Source organism: Haliaeetus leucocephalus, unplaced genomic scaffold, assembly GCF_000737465.1.
Source record: "Haliaeetus leucocephalus isolate CR32 unplaced genomic scaffold, Haliaeetus_leucocephalus-4.0 Scaffold1, whole genome shotgun sequence".
Classification (NCBI taxonomy): domain Eukaryota; kingdom Metazoa; phylum Chordata; class Aves; order Accipitriformes; family Accipitridae; genus Haliaeetus; species Haliaeetus leucocephalus.
In genome coordinates, this window is record NW_010972437.1 from 4313673 (window position 1) to 4336557 (window position 22885).

The window sequence follows — 22885 nt, forward strand, 5'->3', positions numbered from 1 at the left end:
GTAGGGGCAGGGCACAGGCTTGGTCTCATGATTCTCTGATGCTTGAGATGCAGGCAATCCCACCCATGCAAAGTGTTGTGTAAAATTGGAGTGTTTGTCAGCTTTACCCGAAGGCCTGTCTAGCTGAAAGGTGTCTGTGAGCCGAACACCTCCGAAGATGGTACTAGTGGAAAGGTGTCAGGTGTTCTTTGGAAGCTGAACAGAGCAGCAGTGGGATTTCACAGCTGCTTGAAGACAGAAAGGAAACTTCTGTAAAGACTGGGCGAGCAGCCACATACTTAAGGCTGTGACAGGTGAGATCTGGCATGTTTTGCTGCAGTGGTTAAAGGCTGTTCCTAACTGCCTGCCCTGCTGGAAGTTGCTGCTTGCAGTAAGGTCAGCAGGACAGAGCATGCGCCAGCACCTTAGCTGCCCTGGTTCAGTTTCATGTTAGCTTAAACCTGTGTAGAGTAATATGAATTGCTTCATTTGGTAGGAGAGAGAAGTAAGGCTCTGCCAAACTTAATCCAGGCTTCTCTGCAGCATTCCCTTGAACGCTATTGAAATGCTTCATTGTACAAGGCAAGTAAAATATCTCATTTGGACCTGTGTATAGAAATAACACCCTTTCATCACTATTTGAGATCAGGATGTAACAACCAACTGAGAGTGATCTCCTATTCCAGGTAATGCATTTGAAAATTGGTATCAGAAATTAATGACCTGTTTATATAAGGGATTCTGTAGTATTGTTTCCTTTCATTCCTTTTTCATGGAAGTCCTGTTGGTATGACATGCAGTGACATTTCAGGGGCACAAGTACAAGCAAGAGAGATGTGGAGAAAGACAAAGCGTGTGAGCTGACATTCAAGCCAAGATCCTCTCGTATACAGTGTGTTTTGTGCATTATAAATTTAGTGCTTGTGTTAATCTTAGCCACTGCAGAAAACCTTCTGTAAAAAATCTTTCTCCAAACATTTTTGTGTGTGTGCATGCTGTTAGTGACATGCAAAGAAAGCACTGTTCCTCCCCCGGCTTTAGGGGGCTTCAGGGCTCGGTTGAGGGCTGTATTCTGATGTTCCACAGCTCAGGCAGAAAGAAGCTTCTCTGAAGAGTTCAGGATGAGAATGTAGCAGCTCAAATTTAGAAGCTTTAGCTCCAAGCTTGAATCTAAACTTCAGTGGGACTATTTTGTTCATTAAATTATACATGTGCTATAATCTTTTGTCACAGGATTAGAAATGAAGTAATTGTTCAATACAGAGATTAAAATATAATCAGAGGAAAAATGCCAGTTAATTCAATAAATCAGTTTGGGCTACAATGAGAAAATTAAATTGATTAGCTATTAAGTATAGCCATAAAGGATATTTTTTAAAATTAGTGCTACATTGACATTTCCTGTTAATGTATCATTTGTATTTTATGTAACAAGCAGTACAGGACTGAGTTATATAAAAGAGCAAGTGTTTTATGCAGGTTATTCCAATTATCTGTCCTTGGAGAAGGTGAATGAAAAATAGCTCCAACTCAGTTTTAGCATCTTCATTTTGACAGCTGTAATATGCATATTAATGAAGAGTCTGAAGTGTAGAGGAATGAGTCGATTTGTAAAAGCTGGTATCCTCTTAGTTCTTCATCTTAAAAGGAAAAAAAAAAAAAAAAAAGAAAGAGGAAGAAAGAGAGAAACCGAGGGCATGTTTTGTGTAGCTTGCCAAGTCATTTTGAAACAGCTTGCAGTTGGAAGCTAGCTGAATCAGCACCACATTCATCAGTGGAAGACTATGATCATCGTAATACCTGGAGCGTACAGCAAAGAAGAGACAAGTCAAATCTGGCAAGGTGTTGTATGAAGTTTTTATGTCTGGTTTTAAACTGAGAGCATTGCTACAAAGAGTAAATTTGGCTAAGTGCTGTAGTAGGGTTTAATCAACAAACTGAATTTAAATTTGAAGAATTACTTAGCCAGTATCTTTGAAGCAACATAAATTGAGAGGTGTGGGGCTTTCACAAAGTATGATTATTGGGATTAATTCGCTTTATACAAGATACAGTTCATACAAGATGCAGTACAAGGTGCAAAATCAGTAAAATATATGCTGAAAAAGCAGAACCTGAAGATTTCAGGTGACAAAGATCTTTTCCTGTTATTTATTAGTTTTTATAGATTAGTAGACTTTTAAGGCCAGAAGGGTTTGTTATCTATAATCCTTATTGTACTTGTTTCTGTGCTGTGTGTTGGTTCCTCAAGAACAGGTTTTTTTCCTGGTGCTGTTAATGTTGTCATAAGGTGTTGGATCAGATTAAGTGTATTTAAATTGTTATGCAAGAGGGCAGGCTTCCATCAGTTGTCTGGAACATTACAAAAGCTACTAGATAGTAGATATAAGGGCAAACTAGTCAAATTCCTTAACTATTCCTTAACATACAATTATCTATTAAGCAGAGAATAATATCAGTCCAGCATGGTTTTGACGTCACTAGGTAGAAGGCATGCTTTTCTGAAAAGCAGTAAGAGAGAAGACGACTTACAGAGTAGTTTTAGAGTAAGTTTTCCAGTCTGCATGGGAAATTTGATGACCTGTATCTCATGTTCTGTGCCCGTTTGGCATGAGAAATAGCTCACAGCAAAAGACAAGAAGTGCATTAAAAAATGTTACATAGGGACTATAGACTATGATAATTTCTTAACACTTTGCTTTAGTTGTTGGAACACACTAAATATTGAAAATGGAATTGACCCAAGCTCATATTCTGTGTGATTTTTCCTGCATGCTCTGTCCAGACATTTTATAACTCTGCTTTTAGCCATTGTGTGCATTTGACAAAGAAACTGATTTGAGCTCTTTCATCCTTGATTTAAGGAGGGGCAGGAACAGGAACCTTCTGATGTGAGATACCACCAGACAGTAAGGCAGAGTGACAGTGTGGCCCAGTTGCCAGGAAGAAGTCTTATCGGACATAGTGAGACTGCAGCTTGGTGTCTTGGCAAAGCAGTGAAGCCACTGACTGAAAACAGATATAAGTTATATGAGTTTTAACAAAGAGTATCTGTTCATGGTATAGTAAAATAGAGATGGCAGGAGGAACCTTACTCATTTGAAGCATTTTTTTTAATAACTGGCAATGGAAAGGGTTACTTTTTTCTTCTGGCACCTTATTTTTTTAGGATTTCCATAATTCAGTGTCTACTCTTCATCAGACCAAAACTCAAAAATTCATTCCTTTTTCTTCTTCCTATCATCTCTTCCCCATTTACCACAAACAAATTTACATTATTTTTGAAAATGTACTTTCTTGAATCTCATCTCTTTAATTAGAAAACAGATGCATGCAAAAATTAATAAGGTTTAAATGCTATTAGTGGATACTGTAATAGAAGCACTTAGTTTCTGGAGTTTGAACTCCACTGAAGTGCTATGTTTCGAAGCAGGAACTAAAGGAGGATTGTTTAAGTGCATTAAAAGAGATTTAGAAGAATTATAGGAATTCTTATATCAGTCCACATAGCAAAGGGCTCAAATGGGGAAAAGGAGGGAGTGTTTCAACTTAAAAACTTGGAAATAACTAAGGTTTCATTCTCATTTATATACATCTATACCTTCTTATCAATGTACAATAGAGTTAAATTTGGTGACCAAACCAAGCTTTTGCTCCATTTGACTTAGTCTTTGCTGTAAGTCTTTGTGAGTGACAATTTTAAAATTTGAAGATTCAAGCCTGTTCCTTACTGAAGTCTAAGGCAGTTGGTTTTGATGGAAGCAGGATTAGGCAACTGGCACTCCCTTCCCTGTGTTAACCCTTCGTCATGTGGTACAGTGTGTCTCACTCACCCAGCCACATAACTGGAAATAGAAAGCATATTGCAGGGTTTCTTAATCACATGCAAATTCCATTCATGTGCCCAAGTTTTCAGAGCAGACCTGGAGATTTAACTACACAGACCCTGTTAGTTTCAATAGGAGCTGTGTGGCTAAATCCTCTGAGTTAGTTTTAGGAAAACAAAACAAACAAACAAAAAAGCCCAACCCAAAACTAGCCATGCAGCACTTGTCAGCCTAACCTCCTGGAATATTTAGCCACTTTTTAAGATGGGATCTTCAAACAAATTTTCTGGCAAACATTGAGGTTGCTGGTGAATGAGAAAACAGAAACTGTTAAGTTCATCTAAGGTATTCCTCCTCTTTAAAGCCTCGAAGGTATCAAGTAATAATGAACAGGGTCCAAGAGACATGGCTGGGAGAAGCACAATACCCCTTCTATCCAGACTCATAACTATGAGGCATTTTTTAAATATGTTTGCAGAACTGATCTGGGAAAAGTATGAGATTTGAAAAAGCTTTGCTTTTTGCCAAGATTGAGCACTGCTGTGCAGGACATTTAAGTGTTCTCTTGTTTCTCTAATACTTACAGGTAAGCACATGCAATTATTCTTTATAGGTATAGCTTTGACAGGTTGGGATTAAAACCTTCAAATTAATCTCCTTGGGTATTTTCCTCCTTTCACAGACAATATTCTCACTTGAAGAGAGATGGCAGAAATCCATTCTCCTGTAAATATCAAGGAAAAGGTAAGTTCAAGTAACAGTACAGTGCAAACCAAAATGGTATTTGCATACGTATTTCATCCCTGCTCCTTCAAACACCATTCACATACTTAACTTTAATATGCATTGACTCTGTGCATAAAGTTAAGTACACAGGCAGTTATTGATAGGATTAGTATATTAATCTTGGTTGATGAGAAACATTTTTGCTTTCTGCAAAGAGACAATGTTTTGTCAGATAGACTTCTCTTATTCCTTTGTGATTCCTGTGCACACAGATGCTGTGGAGAATAACGCTTTGTGATGATTTCTGCTGTACAAAATATAACCTTTGAAGAAACACACCCTTTGGAAAATAATTTGTCTGACCAAAAATGTCATACCTGTACTACTTAAAGGCAATTCCTAAAATTACAGGGCCTGAAAAGAGTTGATTTTTTTTTTTTTCCCCCCCTATGTAACTAGCTCTGCTTTTAACTGCATTCTGTGTGCTTGTATATGTACTCTCCATATCCTGGGCTAGTGCTAGGTTCTCACCACCCTTTCAGGAGCAGTAAAGGACCTAAAGCTAATTAGTGTACAAATATGAGGTAAGTCAGGAGATTTTTTTGTGACTCCCAGCAGGCACATTGTGAAAAGACAATCTAACCCATAGATAGTCCCCACCAACATAAATAGGAAACCAGGACATCTGTCAAAGAACAGGAAAAAAGGGGAGAGAGGGAAGTGGGAAGACTGTAGGAGTATAACAGACAGGGTCATATTTTAAAAGAAGCCAAGCTTTTGAGAATTCACCTGAATCATCGTCTCTTATAAAATCAGGTTTTGTTCTATTTTATGTTTGGGAAGAGAGATGGAGTTTTGCATTTAGGAAGTTCAGAGAAGGCTAATGGGTTCCTTGATTTACAGCTTTATTAAGCCTGATGTGGCACTCTAATAAGGCAGTGTGATAAAAGGCCAGAATCCAATTCTGTCAGTGAGCCCAAGTTTGTCCAGCTATTGGTGAAAAGTTGATGAGGCCTGTTCACTTCATGAAAGATGCACAAGGAGAAAGGATCAAGCCTGATTAAATATCAAGGAAATACAGAACAGTGAGGGCAATGTGAAACTGAGAAATGTAGTCATCTTCCGCTGTATCATAAGACCTGCCTGTGACACATTACACATCCTGCAGGGCAGCAGGCATGTGAAATATTCTCTTCTCTCTAAGCCTGTCAATGGAAAGGAAAAGAATAAAAGTTTGTGTATGATTCCTTGGATTAACTCTTTTCCTGAGCTGACAGAAAAAATTATTCAGCAGAAAAAGATTTGCCAAACTTCAGTTTTGCAATTAGGTAGACTGATAACAAGGAAAAAAATCATTCGACCTGAGGAATGTGTGCAAGATACTGTAAATGTGGCTTTCGAATCCAGAGAAGTCCCAAGAAGTGATAGAGAATTAAGATGTAATATAACACACCACAACATGACAGAGAAAAGAAATAGCCTTGAACTAGAGGTCAGTAGTCAGATTTTTAGTTAACTTGCCGTTTTGCATCCAAGTTCACAAATGATGAACTTTTCAGTCAGGTAATGTATTTCTCAGAACTGATCATGACTAGTAGTTAATGGCTTAAACATCGCATTTGGTTTATAAAGACTTGATGAACCATGACAACTACTGAGCATGAAACTAGGTTTCCTCTGGTTTCAGTTTGCTAATGATGTTTTACTGAAAGAGCAGTACAAACTGTTACCTGCCCACCAATACATGAATGAAGCAGCTGAGGAAACAGCATAGCAAGAGATCTACCTGGACTTGTGCAAAGCATTTGATGCTGTCCTGCACGACATCCTTGTCACTAAATTGGAGAGACGTGGATTTTATGGATGGACCACTCAGTGGATAAGGAATTGGCTGGATGGCCACGCTCAGAGTTGCAGTTAACGGCTTGATGTCGAAGTGGAGAGCAGTGATGAGTGGTGTTCCTCAGGGATTGGTATTGGGACCAGTGCTGTTTAACATCTTTGTCAGTGACATGGACAGTGGGATTGAGCGCACTGTCAGCAAGTTTGCTGACAACACCAAGCTGTGTGGTGTGGTCGACACGCTGGAGGGAAGGGATGCCATCCAGAGGGACCTTGACAGGCTTGAGAGGTGGGCCAACGCAAACATCATGAAGTTCATCAAGGCCAAGTGCAAGGTCCTGCACATGGGTCGGGGCAATCCCAAGCACAAATAGAGGCTGGGCGATGAGTGGATTGAGAGCAGCCCTGTGGAGAAGGACTTGGGGGTATTAGTGGATGAAAAACACACCAGCAATGTGTGCTCACAGCCCAGAAAACCAACCATATCCTGGGCTGCATCAAAAGAAGTGTGACCAGCAGGTCAAGGGAAGTGATTCTCCCCCTCTACTCTGCTCTCGTGAGACCCCACCTGGAGTACTGTGTTCAGCTCTGGGGCCCCCAACATAAGAAGGACATGGACCTGTTGGAGTGAGTCCCAAGGAGGGCCACAAAGAAGATCAGGGGGCTGGAGCACCTCCCCTATGAGGACAGGCTGAGAGAGTTGGGGGTGTTCAGCCTGGAGAAGAGAAGGCTCTGGGGAGACCTTATAGCGGCCTTCCAGTACTTAAAGGGGGCCTACAGGAAAGATGAGGAGGGACTCTTTATCAGGGAGTGTAGTGATAGGATGAGGAGCAATGGCTTTAAACTGAAAGAGGGTAGATTTAGATTAGATGTGAGGAAGAAGTTATTCACTGTGAGGGTGGTGAGGCACTGGAACAGGTTGCCCAGAGAGGCTGTGGATGCCCCCTCCCTGGAAGTGTTCAAGGCCAGGTTGGATGGGGCTTTGAGCAACCTGCTCTAGTGGAAGGTGTGTCTGCCCATGGCAGGGGGGTTGGAACTAGATGACCTTTAAGGTCCCTTCCAACCCAAACCATTCTATGATTTATGCTAGTAGTTCAGGTGGGAATGAATTCCTGTCCAGACTGTTGCGTCCATCTTCCGCTACTTACTCGCTTTCTTTGCTTTCAAAAGGATGTAAAACTTTTTTGCTTTATATCCTCTGATGGGAAACAATGCCTTGCCTGTTGCACTGCCCAGGTGCCTGCTTTTTGAGTAGTTTTTCCTCATATTTGTTGTTAACTCTTGAATCAGTCATTGTGCTTGAGGATTTGCGTGTCAACATGAATCTGCATTTCAGTGATGAGTATCTTCCTTAGTCCCTAATAACACCATAGGGTTTAAATATTGAGTAGTGTGATGGATTTTGCAATAGAAAGTAATGTCATCAAATCTTATCCCCTAGTGCCAGAGTGCTGGAAGGTAAATTACAGTAACTCTCAAAATGCAACTCACTAAACTAATTGAAGTTCTGCCTATTTACGGTGTAGCTTGAATTTTTTTATTAGTTTAGTCAGTTTTACAAGTGCAGACTTTTACAAGTCATGTGTTTGTCTTTTGCTAGTTTAAGAATGAAGAACTGCAACAGGACTTTTATTCACACTAGATATCTGCTATTCCAAGTTTGATATCTGCTGGGAGTATCTAAAATCAAATGTTTATGAGCATGTACAGTTTAAGGCAGGAAAATAATTGGATTAATACACTGTTATAAATAGTTCTTCTCTTTATTCCTGTATCTTCCATCAGTATTTAGTGCCACTAAATCCCTATGCCAAAGTGAAAACTTAGTTTAACAGCAATTAACATTTTATTGCAAAATTGCTGGGTTTTATTCTGGAAAATACAGACCAATAACCTACTAAATAAAGGCTTAGTGACTGAACAGCATAAACCTCATGAACTCTACATACATCACATGAGAATCTAGCATGCTTGGTTTGCCATTTCACCTGGACAAGTCTGTCTTGTTTTAAAATGAGACTGTGGTGGCACAGAACCTCTATTTGATGTCTCGTATTTGGTTTACAGTGTGGTGGCTTTTTCTGTCCACAACAGAGTCAAGCAACCGTAGTTTTAGAACCCTCTGAGTAATGCGCTAGAAATATAAGGAAAGGGTTAAACAGGTATGTCCTGCTGAGTTGACTTTAATTATATTTGTACATAGACTGATAAAATATAAGGATTTCATTTGCACATTTGAAAAAAGCAGATATATTTACAGTGTCCTGGTAAAAGAGTCAAAATCAAATTGCTTTCTCACTTAGAAAACTGAGAGCAAGACATGGTCATGCTATACAACATTGAAGCAGTGAGTTTAATGTTTGCTCTTATCCATGTTTTTGGCGGGAGTATTTCTGGGAAACAGAGCCAAGATTTATAAATTTAATTACTTCTGCTGAGCTCCACAAATCTATTGCCATCAACACACATATAAGCAGGCCTTGTTAGAAAGAACAGAATGGAATGCAGTTCCTTCCCAATTCTCCCTTTCTTCTATCTTAGTGCTTGCAGATCATAATATATTTAAGACTTTGATCCTGCTAGGACTTGAATGAAGTCAAAGGAGCTGTACATTTGCACACAAATATTCATTCTTGTAAGTTTCTGCAAAAGCAGAACACAAGTTTCTCCTTAAATTGAACATTGTTTCTCTGTGACAAAAATGTAGTACAGAGCCCATGAAGTTTTAGCATAATGTTTGTTGTTTTGTTTTAAATGGTGACCTTTCCCCATGTTCTCTCCATGATCAGCTTCTAGTTATTCAAGGAAGTAAGACCTCTGCCACTATTTTAAAGGTGATGTGAGGCTGAGGCAGACATTTGGGGCATTATGCTCACACACAGGTTCTGTAAGACCCTACCCCTAATTTGAGTCGCAGGAGAATGCTACTGTAGTACTGATACTTCTATAATTCATTCTTGGCATTTCAGCTGAGATAGTTCATAAAGTCAATAGGTTAAACATTCTATTTTATATCCCCCCCCCCGCCGCCCCGAGAGATTTATATAAATGTTGGCCTGTGATGTCAGGAAGGCTAATGGAAGTTTCCATAGTTGGCAGAGGCTCCTGCAGCTGTGATACGCTTGTGGGGAGCCAGGGCTGTTCTGATTACCATATTTTCATGCATATAACCCACAGATTTTCTGGAATAACACAAGTTCTGCATTTCAGCAGCCACAAGGGTTGTTACATGCCTGCATAGCTAGTACAAGGAGAAGTTTACCATCAGGATCTCTCTCAGAATAATTCCCTTTGCCCTGACCCTTGCTATAGTCTTCCTTCCAATATGCCACTCTCCCTTTTGCCTCTGATTATGCTCATCTCTGTGTCTGAAAATACAGTATAACTAAGGACTTGTTTTACAGTGTCAGGATTTTCAGAGACTGAGAGTTACACTTAGTTCAGCTCATATGCACACAAGTTCACTGGATTAAGGAACAAAATGGGCCAAACTCATTGGCTTAAATCCAAAATAATTCCATAAAATTAATGGAAGTATTCAAGCATTAACCTAATGCATCGCCAGAAGAGGTGCTGAGATTCTGAATGACAAGGCCTCCAAAGAAGAAGCAACTGGGGTGAGGAATACAAGCAATGTAGTGTCTCCTGTAACAATTAGACCCTCTTAGTTTAACAAGAGAAGAGTGAATATCGGGCACTCCCCAGGACAGGCCATTCAGCTCTGGCATGTGATTTTGGTTTTGATCCAAAGAAATATCAGGAATTGTTCAAACTTCAGGACTTGCTGTTGGGCCTTTTTTATTTTCTTTTTTATTGTGTGTCTAAACATGTTTGAACAAGTGAGCTCTGGTGTCAGCTGGAGTTAGCAACATACTCATTCAGATGAAAATCCTCCTCTTGGGATTCTGTTAAGCGTGAAGCTTTGCTGAAGTTCTCCTGAAAGGCTTGCTTTTTCATTTGTCATTTCAAGTGTCAGAGCAGTAGGAGCAGATGGCCAGGTTTGTTCCATAAACCGCAAGAAGGAAATTTTATTCAGATGTGTCGGGAGGTGTCACAGGTTTGTTTACCTTAAACCGTAACTGTCATTTTCATAAGCCATAGCATGCAAGGAAAGAGTAGGATTCATAGTGGAAGGAATGGAAGTAGTATGTAAATTTAAAATCATACATTACAAAAGCAGATAGTTTGTAATCTATGATTTCATTAGGTCTCCTTAAAGTTGACATTTGCAGCTGTTCTTACCCATGTGTTGAAGTAGATAGACCTAGCCCAAAGACCAGCAAAGTTGATCAAAATGCACTTGTGTTACTTGATGAGCCATTTAACTTGGGTTAAGGATATTATAGATTCAGGTCTCTAAATAGTGCTGTCATTACTCAAGCAGAACAGTTCTTACTGAGCCAAACTTTTCAATGTGTTCTTCCAGAACTCCTGAAATGTCTGGTTTTTCCATTAAATTAGTTAACAAATTTGGGGGACAGGGGCAACATAGTAAATCCACAAAGATTGCCTGAAGTAGTTTACTGCAGCAAGTAGAATTTGTTTTGTGCTTATCGGGGATAAGTGATTTGAAGGTATCAGTGTGATAAGCAGGTCATGTAGTGGAAAGAAAGGTGCAGAGCTGATCAAAGTTGTTCTTTTGCTCAAAGGGGATGTTAACAACACTTGTTCAGTTTGTGATGAACTCCGTGAGTAAAGCTTCTGGAAAAGTGTCTCCAATGTAAGAAATAGGCTCTTAATGCAGCAAAGTCAAATTGTACTTATGAAATATGTTTGCACAGGAGTTTTCAAAACCTTAAAAAATTCTGCCATGAAGTGTTTTTAAAATGCATTTTCCTGCTTAATGTAGCCAGGACATCTGCTAATGCTAAATTCCTACATGATAGAAACCAGCAGAGTTCTGCAAACAGCCCTCTTTCCCTGCTTCTCTTGCAGGATTTGGGTCAACCCTAATTGGAGGCATCATCTAGTTGAATGTGGCCTACACTGCTACCTGTTCTCAGTTGCAGTGGGTATATATGGTGTATATGTGTACATAAAGATTTGCTACTGACATGCAGTAAAAATAAAGTAGGAAAATGTCTGCGTATTTGTTGATAACCACACTTCTAAATGAATTTAGCTCCTTACTTAGAGAAAATCCGTTGATCTTAATGTTTAGTACAAAGCAAAGGTGGATCTGCGTTAGTGTTCCTAACCAAGCGTAAGTAAGAATATTTCTAACTGCAGAAGTGACCATGATAGTAACTTACTTCAAGGGAGTTAGAGCAGCTGTGTTCAGGGGTTTCAGAACAGCCGTGAGCTTTCAGCAAAGAAATTTAATTTGTCACTATGTCAGAAACATATAAACAAATTCTCTGAACCCCGGATATGTTACTTATTCACCAGAAACATCCTCTTTGAGATGATGCCAAGGGGGAGCAGATGGAGTAGAGCAGCAAACAGGCAGCGGCTGATTCCATGTTGTTACAGTTGCTTGGGAACCATTTGAAACTTGACAGAGAACCTAAAGGACTCAGAGGAATACATATCAATCTCAGCTTGGTTCTGGGTGTGGAGTAGGTAATCTGCTGTCACAACTTTCAGGCAGGCTGTATTTCTTTTGAGCTTGACTTATCAGGAAAGTCTCATGAGATGGGTGCTCATGGGGACTTCGAGTAAGATACCATGAGAGGTTAGAATTTCAGTGTCCTCTTCTCCTGTGTGCCATGCTCTTCAGAAGTAACCTGTTACTGAATTTATTTTTTTTTTTTTTTTAGGCAAGCCAAAAATTTGCCCCAAGTGAGATTGCCTATAGTTTAACAGTAATCCTCAGAAAAATAGTCAGGTATATCTGTTCAGACCTTGGGGATTTTATTTTGGGGTAGAAACAGCTTATCTGAGGGGACTTGGAAACTTTTTCAGTTTTGATATAATTTCTGGGCAGTCCTCAGCAATTTGTGTAAGAGACTGATAAAAATGACCTCATGACTGTGGAATTCTGGTCCTGATGATACACAACCTGGCTCAAATTGCAGCAGCTTTAAGCCAAATGTGTGCTTAAGACTTCAGCTTGGAAAAGTGATTAAAAGTCTTCTAAATTTTGAACTAACCTTAGCTTTATCCAGAAGAGTAGCTAGGTCCACAGGAATTAAATACATGCTTGCAAGGTAGGTCTCTAGATTGTGGGTTTAAAAGGAGGTGGATGTGGGTTCTGCCTTCCATGTTCTTGACTGTACACAGTTGTTTTCAAGGTCACAGCTTGATATTTTAGATCTGTGATTGCTTTAAAGTAGCTTTTGTAAGCCAAAATTCAGAAGAAGTCATCTTAGTAGTAAACAAAGAAATGTGCTTTCTGGTGAGGCTAGCTACAGGAGGGAAAGCCCAGGAATTTAACTACTGTCAGTGACAGCTTCTCAACTAATGCTGACATTAACAGTACAATTATCTGTTGTTCAGAAGGTATGTTACTGAATTCTCTTCATGTCCTGGAATGCTTGTCTAGCATCCAGATGATGATAGAAGATCACTGGGAATCTACACTGGATAAAGACAGGATGATTCACAAAATCATTAAAACAGTTGACTTCCCTGTAGTCTGTCTGGTAATGTTGTTCTTCCTATGATCAAGTTTCAGTGAGTAGGAAAAAACTGTTTTCTCCCACATACACGGAAATAAAACTAATAAAGGACTGCTGTGAGTTTGTTCTTGCAGACTGTTAGGTATTAATGCAGTATCACTGCATGTTAGGAGGTTCTTTGGCTCTTATACTTTTTACATCTTTTAGGACATTAAATATTTTTTAAAAGGAATTTGTTGATGAGAAGTCGTACAATATTGGATTATTCTAGTTCCATAATCTGTTGCTTACAAATTTAGAGAGATAAATTTGGGAATTATCTCCTGCCCTGGAATCACCTTATCACACCTTTACTAAAAATGTGCTTTATATAGTTTTCTGGATTGGGAAGTGGCTGACTTCTCTCAAGCAGATGGAAACTTGTAAGTGGTTGAGGTGTATAACTGTACTAGCAAAAGGGCTGGTTTGTCACCTGAACTAGCAGGTGACCCAGAGGGTAGTCAGCATACCTAGGCTGCCTAGATCCGGCTCACATCCAGCCCTTTAGTATATCTCCCACTCGTCATCTTGTATTTGTCAAGCATTCCTGGAGCTTTGCTTTGCCTCCATTTATCACAGTCTGAGACATATCTTTTATGACCTTCAGCTGTAGAAGTGCATTTGTGTTAGGCTTACCCTGTCAGGAAGGTTGTCTGCCCCTCCTTTTGGCTTTTTCTTTTGTATCACTATGTCCCTTTTCAGAAATATGTGGGACGCATTTTGCATGTGGGGGACAGACCTGAGCTTCATAGAAATATGCACATATTTTTGAAACCAGTGTGAAAGGATTAAGAGGTGGAATATGGGGGACCTTGAAAATTGCATTTCTAGGCTAAGGCTGTCATATGGCCTAGTCTTCCTCAGCATGTCTTGTCCGCCCCCCAGATACACTGTCAGGTCACAATTTGAGACTTGTAGTCATTTGTCAATAATATCTGCATGTCTGGAAATCGCTGACTTTTTCATTGCCTGTGTACAATAGTTCCAGTGTATTCTGGATGAAAACATCAGTCAAACAGTGTGTGTGTTGGAGACCTGATGTCTGGCGCACAGATCTGTCTGGCTTTGAAATTCCAGAAAAAGTATGGTAACATTATTCCATTTTGTTCCTAAAAATTTTTAAGGAAAAGTATTTTATTTCAGAAAAAAAACTTTTTGGGATTTCTCCTCTGTTGGAATTCTGGGTTTATATCTGCTTTTGTTGTTTCTGAACAGAGCAGCATATGTATTTTTATCTTAATATTGGCATATCCTACTCATTGCAAATTTTAGTTTTCATCTATCCTATCCCACATAAGTCAATACAAAAATCTGGAAAGCAGAAACACTAACGACTTGTAGGTATCGTGGGTATCATAGCATACATACACAAGGGAAGCAGATTAACAGTGTAAGCAACTTCTGATTTGGAATTTCCTAAGTCCTGGATGCTTTACTTTGCAATCTGATGCTCTTTTACTGAGGAATTTTTTCATGAAACTTCTAAACTGTATATTTTGTTCAACAGTAAAACAAAGGATATTATTGAGTTTTGACACTAGAACTGTTGAGCTCTGCAGTACATCAATGTTCCCTAAATCGAATTTTTATACAGTCCAACTAAAACAGGACTGTGTCTGCAGTGTTGGTCGTATGCTTAATTTCTTTTCTCTGTATTGGCGAGTATTCTTCCTAAGATCACCATCATCTTGCTTTTTTTGGGTTATCTCCACAACTAGAATGTTTCCATAACCTTTTTGTATTTAATCATAGTACTAGTTGGATGAAGCACAGTTTAGCTTTTAATTCTGTTTTTTCTATTAATCAAAAATTTCTTAACAAAGACCATACAATGCAAACAGAGAGTCTTCAGTAGATTCTGTAGTCTAAAACATAGTCTGCCTGGTCGAGTTCTTGTGTGTCGGTGTTCTCCACCCCACAGATGTTCTTCTTAATGTCTTTTAAGAAGTTTCCAAATGGCAGTGTGTGGCAAGTTGCCTGATCCATCCTGTGGCATTCGCCTCACTTTGTTGTTTCCAGATGCTTCTTGAGGCTTCCAGACCTTTCACAGCAAAGAAGGACCTAGAAGCCTTATGAAATTCCCATGCTTATATTTAAAGATGGTTAGAATACACTAGATATTTCCTTTTACTATTTTTCCTGTAAGCAGTTGCCACAAGGACATTATGCAATTTTGAGTAGGCAGACAGATGATCCACGTGATTGTGAAAGGAGAGGGGAGGTTTTTGTGAGAATATGAAGATGTAATCCACATGGTGGAAATGTTTGGCAGCTACCAGCTTGAACATAAAATGGACTGCAGCTTGTGGCCTGCTCTACCCTAGCGTCTTTGCCAACTTTTATTGTTATGGAGCAAGCTCAGTGAATACTTGTTGCAGCTTTATCAGTAGATAGCATGCCTATGCCCACAATCAGAAGATGAATAAAACTCCTTTTTCCAGGGCTTTCTCTGCACATCCTGTTGGTTTTCACTTGAATGCCTGCAGTGCATAGAAAGCTATACTTGCCGCTTCCTTCCCCATGCATACACATCAGCTGAAGAGATAAGCTTGAGCAGACAGAGATTTTCTGGATAGTTTTTGGCAACAACATCCTCTGGGTCAAGTGGTCCAGTTGACAACCTAGCCCGTCTGAACTTCAAACATAAAGTTACTTGTGTTTACTAGAGACTCCAAAGTAGCTAGCTGTTGGGTTAGGACCTAGCTTGCGGGGAAGCGTTGCCCAGTCATAGGGTGGCAGCATTAGACAAATGATCAGATAGGCCTTTGGAAAGTGTCCTTGGGAGGTAGACTCCACTGCCCTCTAAATTATAGTTGTGGCCTGAGTTGTCCAAGGCTAGACTTGCTAATTGAAATGTGTTGTGGGCAAATGTGAAGCTGCAAAGAGACGTGTGACAAGATGATGGACAGGAGCAGAGTAAATCTTACTAAGTAGATGTACTAAAGTTGTGTATTGCAGTCAGAAAGTGGCTTCTTTACACAGTGGAAGAGATGAGCTCATCTAGAAAGTATCCTCTGGAAAGTTTGATCCTGTGTGGATTTAGCTGAAGCAAGTATCAGCCTTCTGTGGTGCTGAAACTAAGTCCAGCAGGCATAGTGAATCAGAGCTCTCAGTTACTGTGTGTTAACAGAACCTGAAATGAGTCGTGGCTTATGTTAGTATATGGGACAGGGAAATACAGTGGTTGAGGAGTGGGGTGAACGTACTACAGCAAAATAAGATTTTTTCGTCATAAATCTGAGCACTTAAGTGTTCTGAATCACCTTCTGGTGTCTCCAATGATGGAGACTCCCTAAAGCGAATCTAGAAAGATTGTTCTTCAGCATCTAAGTGGACAGCTAAGACAAGGTAGTGTGAATGCTCTCACCATGTAAGCCAGCCTAGTTCCCTTAAACAGATCTATCTTCACATATTATTTTTTCACAATTATATTTCACAGTACAATAAAAAGACCACCAGTGCTTCACAATTAGAAATTAGCATGACAACATTGTGATGCAGTAAATAAAGTACACCCTAATCAAGGATGTATTCTTACAGAAAGATGGCAAAGAGGGGTGCCAGATAAACATTTGCATCACAATAACAAGTTTCTAATAGTAAATACATGCTGGATAGCTTGACACAGAAGCTCAAAAGTTTTGGAGCTGATTCTTTTGTTTTTTCAGAGTACTACCATAGGCTTTAGTTTTGCTAGTTATGTTTAACTAAGTATTTTTATTTTGGTGCTACCTAGTAAAGCTTGTCTAGCATTAAAACAACACAGTAATTAAGTTTCATGTAACTATTTACTTTCAGCTGTATTACATGGGCATGAGAAAGTAAATCATCAACATGATTCCAGTAGGAATATTTTATTTAAAACATAGCGGGTTGAATTACCATTTGGTATAATGGATACTGAAGACAATACAGCAATAGCAAATGCTGTGAAACTGAAGCATGGCATGCCAGAATCATCTGTGGGTGTAACACTTCATCAGCCAAGTTTCCTGAAGGAAGCATTTGGCTTCCCAGGTCCTTTGTTCGGGATTTTGTTACACAAGCTTCCTGGTCACATATATATGGAACAGCAAACTGAAATTATGCTGAGCAGCCACTAGAGCTTTTAAAAATGATACTGTTTTCTTTCAGCCTGTGACTATTTTCATGCATATGACTGTTTTCCAGATGTCAAAAAAACACTGATCATAACTTTGATATAGCAAGGCCGTGCAACAGCCTTGTTGAAGTAGTTGTGTACTCCGTAAGTTTGTAGAGGTGATGTGTCTTGTCAAATCACATGGCAGCAAATAGAACATTTAGGAAAGAAGCATAAGGCCAATTTCTGTCAGTTTAGTTAAACTAGTTCTCCTGCTGTGACCGAGGGTAGGATTTGGTTCCAGACTTACTGGCTACCAGTTCTATGATATGGTCTCTTGAAGAAATTGTTTTCATTATTTGCATGGGCCAGGTAAGGAGAGGATGGGTATTGCTTCATACAGATACATTGCTGTATACTTGTAAGCATGTCATGTATAACAAGCATTTATATAAACCTGCATTGGCACAGAGGTACCTTGTTGTCTAAAGGAGTGTGATAAACCTGTATGTTACTGTCTTCCTTTATTTTCCTTCCAGATCAATGCAATCCGATCAGTTGTTCCGAACAAAAGCAATAATGAGATAGTTCTGGTGTTGCAGCAGTTTGATAACAATGTAGACAAGGCTGTTCAAGCTTTCATGGATGGTGAGTACAGTGTACCTTTTTCACTAAGGGATGAGGGATTCAGTTGCATGCTAAAGTATTCATTGTCTCTGGTGGCTCAAAATATATTCTGTTGTTCTGCTGAAATTCAGATGATTGTGACACTTAGTTCTTTTTTTTTTTTTTCCCCAATTGATCCTCCTGTCTACGTCTTTGCTTCTTCACACTATGTGTTTGATATGGCTGTTTACCTGTTCTACCTGACTTTGCCATTTTTTGGTGCCATTCTTGTTGCAGATCTTCTTTATTCTGCGTGAAATTTAATGCTCTTTAAAGTAAATATGTCAGCATGTGATTCACTATTGAAGATACAGTAACTAATAAGAATTTGGGATATTTCTGAAGCAGATGACCAGGCCCCTAAACCCCTGAACTTGATGCATACATTGACATTCAAACCTCAATCTGAATTTTGCAAATAGCCTTGACATTTATAATGGCTGAACCAAGACTCCATTGAATGTTCAAGTCATTCTAAATCTGGATCTGAGTTTGTATTTTGCATCATGAGACCATCTCTAATGAAAGGTCACTTTTATTTAAATAACATTTTTCTGATAAATATATAATGGCAAGTATTTTGAACTTTCACCAAAGTCTGTAAGAAACCCTTTGCAGCAATAATAGCATGCCATGAGCAAACCCTCTCAAAATCTTTGTAGTTTGGGGCTGCTTAAAAGATACTAGAAGTTCAGTGGTCTCAAAAGCCCTGTATATCTTAAAAATGCCTCATAGTGTTGATTTGCCGTCTCACCAAGTTGCTTATTTCATATCTATTTTACTTCAGAATAGTTTTGGGCTTGGTTTGGATTAATTTACAAAAGTGTATCAGCCAAAATGCATGATGATGTACTAGGAATTACTTACCAATATGCAAAAAGCAGATGCAAGCGAACTGGACTATTTATAAATGCATCAGAAATCTTCCATCAGATCTATATTGTGCCTCTTGATGTGGGTATCTGCATAGACAGTCAGATTCTGATAGATGTATGGAAATCGGAGTTTGCGCGCGCACACACACAAAGGAAAATGTGATGCATCTAATTAACAATTTTGTTTTCCTGTAATATATGTCCTGGGGAAAGTAGTGGAGGGTTGCTCCGTGATTATTCAGTAAGTTCCTTTCATTCAATTTATTTTGTCTTAAGTTACCATTGTTTGCTTGTGGTCTATGAATTGTTTCCAACGGCTCCTGAAAAGGGGAAGTGCTTTCATAGCCATGTGTTGTCATCTGCTATGAGGAATAAACAGGGCAAAAACAAGCCTTACAAGAGTGCAACAGTCTTGAAGAAAAGCAAGCTGTTGTAACCTGAGTTCAAATGATCTTTGAAATTCATGTTTATGATCATTGTGCCTTGAGTTCAGAAGTCTTTGCAAGTGAGGATTTGAAAACAGGCAGTATTTGTTACTGTCTGGAAATGTCGTGAGTAAAGACACATGTCCATTCAGCTGCCACTGTGAATAGAATGAATCTAGCACTTTGAATATCTTTTCACGTGAATGACAAAAATTGCTAAGATTGAAATATCGCAATCGCAGAGAACACATTGCTGCATGCAACAAAAAACATGGGGACAGCCATGCTGAGTGAAAAGGCAGAGCACCTCTATTCAATGCTTCTCTCAGAGGTGCTGCATGCTGAATCAAGAAATGTTCAAATGTAGTTTCCTGAGATCAGCTCCTATCTTGCATCTTACCTAGAGCAGCATATAGGTGATGTCTCTGTTATGAATTTACTTCTATATGTGAAATTTGAGTTAAATAAAATAGTGGTTCAAATGTTTTATTTGCTATGTTAGTGTTTACCTAATTAAGCACAATCTGAAGGTCTCTTCAGCTGCTTTGTAGATGTGTTCAAGAAAATATACTGGTGGGTTCAAATGAGGGCTTTGGGACTTGCACAGTTAGTGCTTTTCTAACAGGAGGAAACTGGGGTTAGTTGGGCGAATCCCTAAGATAACCCTCGACCTGCGTAGTATTCACAGGGAAGCTGAGGGAAGCAAAGCTAAGACAACACCAGCCAACACAAAAAGAGTGTTGGATGATACTGTGAAAACAGTTAACAAAGCTGTCAAGTGAAATCACATATTTTTAGCAGCACAGAGTAAAATGGGCAGCAAATGTCTGGGTTTATTTCTTCATACTCAAATACAGTGTCTGTCAAATGATAGCATACCTTTAGGAGAGGGGATTGTATTTATATGCACGTTAAGTATGTGTGTGTATAACTAAATATAGATATATGTATAGTTATACATATAATGGAAGTTTTCTTGGTCTTCTGTCTGCATTGTCATGTCATCTAGGAAACAAAATATGGCTTTGATGGATTCCAAACACATTTTTTCACAATTTAACAAATTAGGTTAAGTACTACTAGCAAGACATGTAATCTCTTCTAATGTGTGTGATAGACTGACCAGATAATCTTGATCTGGATTATTGTGATAGAAATATAATTTTGGTACATTTGAAAACCTGACATGTCTTTGGCCGAATACTAGTTGACAACTCATAGTCTGAAAACAGCATTACTTCTTAATAATATTGTCGTGAGTTCACTGAAATGAGTGAGAAGAATGGCTGAGTATGAAACCCATTTGGAAAGGATAATAAATGAATAGTTACTAGAATTATGCAGTGATGGTAAAGTGATTCTTAAATTCAGGCAGAAGACATTTAACCTGCTTGTGATTAAAAGGATTATTGTGGCAGATACTGCCATAGTAGTTTGGATGATGATTCAGACTGCATGCTTACCATGAGCATCTATTTTCAGCTTTAGGGTCCAGGAGAACAAAATAATGACGTTAACTAGATGCAGAAGAGTTTTCTTCTAACATGGCAGCTGGCACTAGTCTGACCAAGGCTCTGCTTGCTTTATTCCATAAATTTGTCTAACCAACTCATTAGGGCTGGTAGACTGAATTTCAAGTATACAAAATTGTAATAATTTTCAAATATAAATGTGAACCTTTTTTTTTTCTGCCAGGTGTGATTTTACTGTGTTTGTGCAATGCAGAATTTCTGCAGGAGTCCACGAAATTACTCTTTTGGATGCTAAGTCTTCATTTTTCTGAATATGACAGATAACACATAGGAAGTATATGATAAAAATGCCAAAAGATTTTAAAACTTTCAGAAGCTCTAGAGTCGGGGTGTTCTATCTAGTTTATCCAGTGTTTATATTACGGTGCTGAGATGCTTCCCTTCTCAGGCAAGAGATTTGAGTGTTGATTTTTCTGGGGCTTATGCTAGTGCTTTGAGTTAGGCACCCACTTAATTACTTTGTGGAATGAAGGCCATAAAAAGCAGTAGTGCCAAGTAGCCCATCCACTGTATGTAGTGTAATCAAATAAAATGGGTAACTAAAAAGGAGAAAGATGGCAGTACCCATTTTGTTGTCCCCACATAAGAGAATTTGCAACAACAAATGGAAATGCTGCCTAGCTAGGAGACTAGAAACTGTTCTTGAACACACTTTCTCATAGCTGAACTGTTGTTGAAACGTTTTATCTTTCCTTTCTCTAGGCAGTGCAGTTCAGGTTCTAAAGGAATGGAATATGACAGGGAAAAAGAAGGTAAGAACTTGCTCTTGAGAATCAAAGCATTCAGACCGTTTATCAGCTGTCTAGTTGAATTTAGTACTTTTCTTTTGGCCAGTATTTTGTCTGCCTTTGCTAACACAGGTGACTTCATTCACACCTGTAGTCAGAATACTGGAAAGCAAATGTGTGTATTATTTTTAATCCTGTTCATCTGTTGCTGTCTCTCTAGCCCAGTATTCTGAGAGAATTTCTGGGACAGCACGTATGTGTGCATCTGTGTGGGAGCCAGACCCTGGACAAGTACAGAACGAATCCCAAAACAGCCCACATGCAGAAGCACTTTTACTAAGCAACTGTATCCTGGATAGTCACAGCCACTTACAGTGCTAGAGTTTTTGCTGCCAGGTGTAAAAAATAACTTCTGCATAGGAGTCATCCATTAGGAGTCATGCGTTAGTGATGCTATCAAGTCAGATACTTCAAGTCTACATGTGGGATATAGTCTTCATGCTTACATATCTCCAAGCCAGAGCTGTACCAGGAGGCTGCCCTGTGAGTCACTGTCATGGAGTCTCCTCTTTATGGCTGGGAGAGCTACAGTAGCAGTGGCCAACCTATGTCCTCTGTGATCTCTTTCTACCTGATCAGAGTGATGCCTTTAAGGGTTTGTCCGTGTTACTGTGTGGATATTCCCCTGATGGTTAGGAACTGCTTGTCCTAAGTGACTGCAAACATTTTGAGTAGCATCTTAGCAGAAGCTTTGTTACTGTTTTGCAATGCAAGTATTTTGTGTGGAAGGAAGGGGAAAAACAGTTTGGGGCTTCAGGCTTTATTTCAAATGGTTTATATATTCAGCTGAACAGATGCAATGTGTTGTATAGCACAGCACAGCACGGCCTGTAAATTGCATTACACTGGTGTCACTTGTATGGCATTTTAAGAGCATTGACAATTTACTGATTATATTTTGAGTTTATACAAGTTGCACTGAGTGATGTCTTTGTTCTTGCAATATTTCTCCATTTAGAACAACAGGAGAAAAAGAAGCAAATCTAAACAGCACCAAGGCAATAAAGATCCTAAAACCAAGAATGGTGGACCTGAGAAGGCATCTCAAGAGCCCCAGGGAATATATGACTGCCATCTGAATGGATGCTCTAAGGACAACTCTTGCAGTGGTTCTGCCAATCAGAAACTGGAAGCTGCTTCTCTTGAGAACAAAGGCTCAGGATTTGTAGGGTCAGCGCTGGTCTGTCCAGAAATCACAGGTCAGTTCATCTGGCATAAGACACCTTTTTAACTGGCAATAGCCAAGCCCCCATTTACATAAAGATCATGGTATTTTTATTGCCATGAAGTAGAATATAATAAAAAGAATTTGGAGAGAGGTATTTGCGCAAAATAACGCACATAGCTATTAACATCACACAAGTAGATCTATATCTGAGCACAATTCGCCTTGCAATATGTTTCCTTGCAAAATGTCCTTTTTTCTAGAGACGAAAGGATCAAACTATAATTAGAGGCCCAGCTGATACAGAATATTACGGATATAAATACAGAAGAATGCAGGGTTAGAAAATGGCTTGAGTGTAAAATGGTAACAGAAGCGAT

General features: G+C 39.1%; 1 protein-coding gene across 3 annotated transcripts in view; it reads left to right on the forward strand.

Moving 5' to 3' along the window:
* Positions 1-21271: 21271 nt before the first annotated feature.
* Positions 21272-22885, forward strand: part of SPATS2L (spermatogenesis associated, serine-rich 2-like) — a 29761-nt gene continuing 28147 nt past the window's right edge. For all 3 annotated transcript variants that reach the window (XM_010564501.1, XM_010564492.1, XM_010564509.1), the window contains exons 1-2: positions 21272-21304; positions 22299-22539. In XM_010564501.1, coding sequence (XP_010562803.1) covers positions 21287-21304; positions 22299-22539 — 259 coding nt within the window. In that variant the 5' untranslated portion in view covers positions 21272-21286. The remainder of the gene's footprint in view (positions 21305-22298; positions 22540-22885) is intronic.